At 44.7% G+C, this 8894-nt stretch overlaps 1 protein-coding gene across 2 annotated transcripts; it reads left to right on the top strand.

The window, feature by feature from the left end:
- Window positions 1–2885: 2885 nt before the first annotated feature.
- Window positions 2886–7217, top strand: LOC124694184 (NAC domain-containing protein 86-like). Of its 2 annotated transcripts, none has more exons than XM_047227199.1 (7): window positions 2886–2904; window positions 3014–3328; window positions 4742–5019; window positions 5173–5544; window positions 5656–6129; window positions 6223–6301; window positions 6412–7217. In XM_047227199.1, exons 2-7 carry the CDS (start codon window positions 3172–3174, stop codon window positions 7080–7082), a joined length of 2031 nt encoding a protein of 676 aa, XP_047083155.1. In that variant the 5' UTR covers window positions 2886–2904; window positions 3014–3171; the 3' UTR covers window positions 7083–7217. The 2 variants fall into 2 exon arrangements, with proteins under 2 accessions (XP_047083155.1, XP_047083156.1); XM_047227200.1 differs by having other exon boundaries at window positions 6405–6559.
- Window positions 7218–8894: the final 1677 nt, after the last annotated feature.

Genomic DNA, 8894 nt, shown 5'->3' with positions numbered 1-8894 from the left:
AGGTCTGATCCCAATACCACCTTCAAAGTTGTAAGAATTATTCCTATCGCAGTTAATTTATTGCTGTTCATTTATCGTTTATCCAGACTAGTACTGTCACAGAGCTGTCTGTCTGAACTCTAAAGGTCTCCAGTAAAATGGAAGCAAATTTTTGTAGGAGGTCTCAGGTTAATTAATCACATTATGGTTCTATTTTAAGATGTAAAAGCGAAGGAAGATTATTCCTGAAAAGCCACGAAATGAGGCGAACAGTTTTGGTTGAATATCATAGAACAACATGACGATTAAGACCTTAATCATTAGTTTGATCAGTACGCGTGTTTTGTCTCTGGCATCATTAGGAAGATACATGACCTGATTTGCTGGGTCCAGGTGGGTTAAATTCTCCTTTTCTTCTGCTCATATTCCTTAAAGCCATGTGAAGTTGTGGAGATTTGTGCCTCTTTTGCTAATCGAGCTGGCCGATCATACTTTATCATTTGATTAGATTAAGGACTAGTACTAGATAAATCACCGCGCTTTTAAATTTTAAAATGAACTGCGTCATGTATGCCCTTCCTGTTTACTCTAGACTGTCGGATCTACCGACTAGTTTTACCGTCGATCCATGCATGACATCACTATGCTACATTGGTACTCTAGTCCTTCATCCAACTTTTGCATCAATCAGTGCCACAAAAACCAATCACAGTTGAAATTCTACGCCATAGCAAATTTTCAGTTTTAGTACTAGTTTGCTTAACTGTTCCCTTCATGTCACAGCAGAACATTATCTAGTTCCACTTCCCATAGACAACAGTAAATTTTTTCTTAAGACGGACATTGTGATGGTAATCTTCACCAGGTAACTCCAGCAACTAATTAACTTAACACATTATTATAAATACATGTGGTATGTGTACATGATAAGCTATAGAGGTCGGATGGTGCTATGTACGTAGAATAGGTTAAGATGGTTTTGGGTTTTGGAGATACCCGCTGTGTGGGGTGGGGAGAAGCATAAACTCGAAAAGGAGAAAGGAACCTAAAGCTGGCCCTGGGGCGGGGATGGATGGATTGATAAAAAGGAAAAGTGGCCCACAAGCTATGCATCACACCATTGAGCAGCCGCAAGTTGGAAAGCGCTCGGGACCCAGCTCCTGCACTTGCCATGTAGGCGTGTGGTAGCAGTAGCAAATAGCTGGGGGAACGTGTCGAAAGCCTGTGCCATCACAGTACAGTTGCCGGATCATGTCACTGCCTTTAGTTAACTTCTTTTTGTAATTTTGTTAGCTACTGCCTGAATGAGAGAGTGAGATATGGTCGCCATCATTAGCTCGTCGCACGCCGCCGAGACTAGACTGGAGTATAGTTCGATCATAAACCAACCAGCTGAGTTGTTAAATTGATGGAGACCCATCTTATTCAGCTGATATATGCTCCGGATTTTTGACCCTGTTTTCTTTATGTACCATTTTTCTTCCTGGAACAAAGCTGTTCCTGCCGACTTCGGTAAATGGGCGGTGGTGGAAGTATCGTTTTTACCCCAAAAACTCATGATCAGTCAGATGTGAATGGACGAAATCTTTCTGGGCATTTAGTGGGTCCTCGGATGACTGTTTTCCTTGTCACCCGGCTAGCTCCAACAGAAGCCTTTTCAGCCCTTCCAGTGTGGACAGTGTGAGCACGATCTTTATGGGGTTCCTGGGTTTCCGGCACAATCTTTATTAGCAGCAACATTATCTGCACATTAACATTAGCATGTTCCATCTAAACAATCATTAGCTTGTCTAACCGTCGCTGGTACGCGTGCGAGTTGCAACAAGCTGTGGTGGATTAATATATATTTTGCGTGGCTATTGCATCTTAGCATATTTCTGGTATCTGGCAACAGATGAAATTTATCTGCTGATCTCAGGGTGGGCAAAGTAGATTTCCACTTGTGAACTAGGAAAACTATTTTTACTAATCGTACTAGCTTTTTATATGCAGTTATTTCATCTATTCATAACACTTCATATATGGACCAATCCTGAGTTCTCTCTTGTACTGATAGTGTCTCCGAGGTGGCAAATTTACCTGCCGGCGTGCATGCGTGCATCCATCACAGACGACACAGAGACCAGTGTGAGCATTGCTTGTCTTGCCAATCCACTCTTGATCGATGGAACAACCAGAAGAACCGAGCAGGTAAACTTAATTAAGTACCAATGTTACAGACCGTGCATGCATTCCTTCAGCATTGCCAGTGCCACTCAGTTGAGAGACAGTTAATCTGTGCTGGCAAAAAGTATATCTGTGATCTAGCAGTACATGCATTAGCCTCTAATTAATCATGCTGGCACTCACACCGAGGCATATGCATGCAGGGTACAGGTCCCTCCGGCAAAATCTACATGGGGCCGCGTGTATGAACGTGACGTAAACCGTCAAAGGGAAGCGGGGCGGGGAAAAAGCGCGGGAATCGAGTACCAACCTTGGGGCCCTCACTCTTTCCAACGGGAGCTGACTAGGCACGTCCCTGGTGGCCCACAAAGCAGCCAATGGCATCTCGCCATCCCTGCATGCACCTACAGGCTACAGTACGCACACCCCATGGCTAGCTAGGCCGTAGCTAGCTTTGGAGAGGTTGGCCTTCAGGCCTTGGCCAGCCAAAGACAAGAGGAGAAGATTGGGATATTTCTATCTCTAAAGTAACTGACACAAGACACAATGGAAAGCAAAAGCAAAGAAGAGAGAGACAGAGACAGAGAAGAGAGATGGCTGCATAGCTTCTTGTGTAAGACGAGAAGAATCCAAGCATTACATGCACATATTGTAGTCTCCAGACTTTGCTATAAAGCCAGACTCCCTCCCCTGCCCCTTTCCCTCCCTCTCTCTTCTTCCTCTCTCCTTGGCCATTAGCCATTAGCCATTGGCACCAAGGTACCCCCCTCCTCTTCCTGATGCATCTTCACTGCTTCTCTTACCTTGCTATATGATCACAATCTTGGTTAGCTCCTGTGACTAATGTATGTGCAATTGCATCTTGCAGGTTTTGTACATTTGTAGCTGATCATTCATTCACATAGCTAGCTATTCAAGCAAGGCTGGTGTGGCTGTCCGCATTTTAGCTTTGGATAGCCTTGCCTGCCTGCCTAGCTCCAACCAATTGTTTGCCGTGAGAGTTCTGAGAGGAAGAAGAAAGCAGATATGGCACCGGTGAGTCTGCCGCCGGGTTTCAGGTTCCACCCCACCGATGAGGAGCTCATAATCTACTACCTTAAGAGGAAGATCAACGGGAGGCAGATAGAGCTTGAAATCATCCCAGAGGTTGATCTTTACAAGTGTGAGCCGTGGGATCTACCAGGTACATCTCTAGATTGTTATTGGTTTCTATGTTTGTGTGATTCCCTAGCTAGCTCCTGATAGATTTTTGAATCCAACCCTACGTCCATGTAAGTATCAGCAGTCAGTTCACATTCTTGGCTTCCTATATAGGTTTGAATTGGGGATAGCTCTGAATAAGGAGATAGTAGTAATTAATTAATTCAATTGCTCTTTAGATAAATAGCTGCTTGAACTTTGAATTACACTGTTATAGGTCTACTGTGAATTAATTATGGGGTTTTGCAATTCATAAACCTTAATTGTTCACCAAGGAAAGCACATGCGTGGTTCTGATATTTGTTTTGGATACCCTGCTGTGAAGACACCCAAGCAATCTTATTCAATTCTTGTACTACCATCCCTCCCAAGAAATGCCAACGCCTATTCTTAGGAAAGAATAATCACATGTTCCCTTCTTCATGAGCACTTCATCGTCCTGTTATATTCAAATAACGACTAGTCTTGTAAAATTGCAACACATTTAATTTAATGTATGCATGCATTTGTATATTCATTTTTCCAATTTATTTTCACAAAAAATATATAGTTCAGTGATCTATTTTGACATCTCATTTTTTAGTTGACTGAAACATCTATATTTCGCCAATTTATCCTACTTTGAATTTTCTCCCATGCTAGCGCTTTGTGTGTGTGAAAACTACACCGTGAGATTTGCTTCTACTTTTAAACATTTTGTGCACACCGAAAGCTGTGATATTGATAGATCATGATCCTTTTTGTTGAAAGAACTTAATCTTCCAAAAGAAATGTCAAAATTCTGCCAAGTGTAAAGGTCATCATGTAGTTATGTCTCTGCATTGAGCTACTTGAAAGGGAAATAAATCCTTTATCTCAGTGACAACAAAGCGAAAGCTTATATATTTTGGATCATGTCACAATCACACATAGATTTGAAGAAAAGATATATTCTCTTTATCCACTTGCAATTTGCTTTCAGGCTTGATCGTTTGCTAAATTTCACTTCTCTGCATTGTATGAAACTGGAGCTGTGAAAAAACGAAAGATTATACAAAAGGGTTTATTTTTCTTCTTCTTATTTGGTGAGTGACAATACAAAGCAAGAAATTAGAAAAAGGTTTTGAAAGATGGGCAGAAGTCACTGAGTCAATTCAAATCAAGAAGCTGAACAAAAGTTTCATAAGTCAAGCAGATGAACAAAAGTTGCACAGTTTCCAAGACAAGATAATGCATATAAAGTGTTTTCTACTTTTTCATTTGAACGATGGTAGGGTAGCTGTATAACGGTCAATAGACACATTTGGGTTCTACAATTAGCTCTAATCATGGTTAAGGCACACCTACTCATAATAGATGGTTTGTCTTGTATATATGTGTACTGTATACCTGACTTCTCCCCTAACTGAATATTCAGAAAAATCCTTCCTTCCAAGCAAAGACCTAGAATGGTACTTCTTCAGCCCTCGAGACCGCAAGTACCCGAACGGATCAAGAACAAACCGCGCGACCAAAGCTGGGTACTGGAAGGCAACCGGGAAGGATCGTAAAGTGAATTCGCAGAAGCGTGCTGTTGGTATGAAGAAGACCCTTGTGTATTACCGTGGTCGAGCCCCTCATGGCTCTCGCACTGACTGGGTGATGCACGAGTACCGCCTCGACGAGAGGGAATGCGAGATCGACAATGGCTTACAGGTACTACATTGTGGTAAAATCCTGACCTAATCATGTGGGGTTTCACATGGTACTTAGCCTTTTAATCTCTTCTGGACATCACTGCTTCTGGAACCCTAAACGTGGTGTAGTTGGGCCTTTGACACAAACGTGTTTGCATATCTCTGTATACAGGACGCGTACGCACTGTGTCGGATTTTCAAGAAGACGGCGCCCGGGCCAAAGATCATAGAGCATTATGGCGTGGTGCAGTACGACACCGAGCAGCCTCAGTGGGCAGCGAGCAGCGTCGAGCGCTCCCCGACGCTGGACGTGTCGTGTGATGGAAGAGGTGGAGACGACTTCGAGAGCAGCAGCTTCTCGTTCCCGACAGAAGCGCCGATGGCAACAGGATCCATGCACGGTGGTGGGTTCGGGATGCAGATGATGGGGGCGCCTCATGAGGATGGCAGGTGGATGCAGTTCCTGAGCGAAGACGCCTTTAACGCCACCAATCCTTACTTCATGAACCCAGCTACCTCTAACTTCTCATGCATTCCATCCAAGGTACATATACATATACAGAAATAACGCCACTGTCTCAGACTTCCAGTAGTAATATTTTCAGATCAAATGCAGTATTTTTTGAATGCCTAATGTGTATACATGTTAATGCAGGTGGATGTTGCACTGGAGTGTGCACGGCTGCAGCACAGGCTGGCTCTGCCGCCATTGGAGGTGGAGGATTTCCCGCACGATGTCAGCCTCGATACCAAGACCGGCATACTCCGGAGCAACCCCAACGAGGTTGACATCCTTCAGGAGTTCCTGTCCGTAGCTTCGGCGTCGCAGGAGCTGATCAATGGCTCCTGCAGCAGCAGCTATCCTGATATGTGGTTAGGTACCGGCACGAGCAGTGCTGGTGCCGGCAGCCATTACATGAACGAGCTGTCCTCTCTTGTTGATCTCGGAGCGTCGAAGGCAAAGGAAGAGGCTGACAATTTCTACCAGCTGTGCGGTATTGGGGCGTCGATGAGCCGTGACGAACCAGGTAGGCTGGTTGAGATCGGTGAAATGGGGGAGTTCAAGGAAGAGAAGAAGCAGGTGGAGAACCTCAGAGGTGTCAAGTTGGTGAACAATGACCTTGGAGAGGTAATCAATTTGCTTCCACGATAATCTGATTAGTGTATATATACTGTGAGATATAATGGTTGCTAATCACAATAATCCATTTCTGTCAATCAGATCGTTGTAGAAGGAGATGAAAGCAATCCAACAGAAGGCATCACACATTATCCTATAAACGATACCGCAGACAATTCAGGTACTTAAATTTTGGCTGTAACATGCACTCCAATGGGGTAATCAGTTAGCTTAATTTTAGCTCTTACTCAGAGCCTTCCACGCATGCACTAACTGAGTGCTAGATTGCAGGAGCCGGTCATCACCTGACCGATACCACTGACGCAGGCGTCATCGACATGGCCCCCATCTTCTCGCAATCTCAACCTGACGACTTCGCTATTGCTATGGGTTTCGACAATGATGACGACGTCAACCCCAATGCATCCTTTGATCTATACGAGAAGGTTGACGTCCAGCGCGGGCTGTTCGTCTCACGGGTCGGCGCGTCGAAGACATTCTTCCATCGCGTCGAGCCGCCCAAGATGGTCAGCTTCCACCTGAACCCTGTAGCGAGTGAGGTCGGCAAGGCGATCGAGAAGTTTCGTTATCTCCCCGTCACGTCCAAAGTTAGTGGTAGTAGTAGGGTTTCCATCTTTGGGAAGGTGAAGGCACTCATCAGGGGCAAACTCCTGACGAGGAGATCGTCATCACAGTACCAGAGATCGGAGACGACAGTGAGCGAGCTGCTGCAAATCGTGTCGCTCCTCTTGGCACCGAAGGAAGTTACTGAGGAAGAAGAGCTGGTTGGGAAGAAGGCGAAGAAAGTGAAGCCGGGTTGGGGCTGCGATGGGTGCAGCAGCGCGTGGCAGTTTGGGCTGCCCAAAGGGAGTAAGGGCATTTCCTCCATGTTTTTGAGTGGGAAATGGGCATTTCTAACCTCTGCATTGGCCATCCGCGCTCCAGGGCTGTGCAATCACTAAAAGGTCTTTCGATTTGACTATCTCTCATCATGACTGTAACAATATTTGTTTGTTTGTTCTGCTATAACCTTGGTAGCGGCGCGTGCGTCTATTAACTGCTGGTGTATAATTGGAGGTTGTCGTCATTATTTGTACGTCGGTGTATTAACTTGTATCAAATACTATTGTTACATATGAGTTGTATAAGTGCTATATAAATGAATATATACATACAAATTTTATTCAGGGTATCCCTTCGTTGGAAAATGTACTCTCACTTTGTCAATTGTTATCATGGGATCCAAAATGATCTAATTACTTTTTTTCGAGAGCACGTTAAAGGAGTGCTTTATCATAGAAGGCAGAAACTCATTTACAAGACAAGAGCCAACTGCTAGCAACAGGGTTGGCTAAACAACACACCCACCTAAACTCCAACACTCCTAGAACTCTAAGCCTACTCTTGCTCCTGGTTTTGTTTCCCTCCGAAGATCGCAGCCTCCCAAAGTCCAAATTCTGCTCTGATACGCTTGGCTAGCTGCACTACTGAAAACTGCTCTCTAGTGTTACCGAACATTCTCGCGTTGCGCTACTTCCACAACATCCATGCCACCAGAATCACGAGTGTGTCAAACTTTCTCCTCTCCCCAGCTTGCACCTGCATTTGTCTCAAGCCACCACCCTTCCCAAGCACTTTCAGCAAGAGGATGTTGTATTTGCAGCGCGGCATGCGTGCCAAACCTGATGCACATTGGATGTAAAACAAGCATGGAGTATCAAAAATTAATTATACATTGGATGCTAGCCTCCCGGTCTAGACTCACTGAAATATCAGACATCCACTTGTGGTCAGTCAGCGCGTCGGCCACCATTCTGCTGTTCTTTCACCTGGTTGGGACTGTTAAGCTTCATGCACTAGCCACTTGAACCAAAAGTCCGAACTGATGGAAAGGGCTAGGCAATCTAATTATACACTTCACAACACCCCCACTCGCGTGTGACGGGAGAAGAGAAAGTCAACACGTGAAAGAAGAAGAGCACACCGAAACAGGACATCAGCGGTGGCTAAAGAGGGGGTAACAGCAATTTTTTAGGCTTAATTGCGAAAACCATGTGAAAGCCAGGATTTGAACTCAAGACCTGGGGCTCCGATACCATGTTAAGCTTCATGCACTAGCCACTTGAACCAAAAATCCGAACTGATGAAAAGGGCTAGGCAATCTACTTATACACTTCACAACAGGGACTAGCGGAAAAACCCTCGGCGCAATGTCTTCCGCCTTTCACCCATTAAGCCACCGGTCTGTCCAGAAGTACACTCTTGTACCGTCATCCTCGCCAAACTCTGGAACTCATCCAAAGCTGCGATGTCCTTCTGTATCTGTAGTCCCTGCCAAAAATGAGCTAATTACATTTGCTCCACATGTGCAAATCAGTCTGAGAACTTGCGAATGCTGATTGCCCTGTTCAACGAGTTGACATGCGGACTGAAACAGGTACATGGCGGCAAGTGGCACAGTCTGTGTTTGGCTTGTTTGCAAAAAGCTCCTACATCCAAACTGAATTTCCTTCTTTTATTTTAAGAGAAAACTCTTAAATCGATTCCTTAGAATCCCCAATCCATAACCCTAGCTACAGTACAGTAGTGAAGATAAGCGGTGAGGGTGCAGATTGACAACGAGGGTGGTTGGCTATGGCGAGCGGCGAGGTCGTAGATTGATGCCAAATTTTATTAAGAGCATTCCATCGTGGAAAAAATGTTCTCTTGCTTTGTCAATTGTCATTGAGGTATAACCAGAGGATCTAAAATGAGCCAAATAGCGGTCATACATA

The sequence above is a fragment of the Lolium rigidum genome, chromosome 3 (assembly GCF_022539505.1).
Source record: "Lolium rigidum isolate FL_2022 chromosome 3, APGP_CSIRO_Lrig_0.1, whole genome shotgun sequence".
Classification (NCBI taxonomy): domain Eukaryota; kingdom Viridiplantae; phylum Streptophyta; class Magnoliopsida; order Poales; family Poaceae; genus Lolium; species Lolium rigidum.
This window is presented reverse-complemented; position numbering and strand designations above follow the sequence as displayed.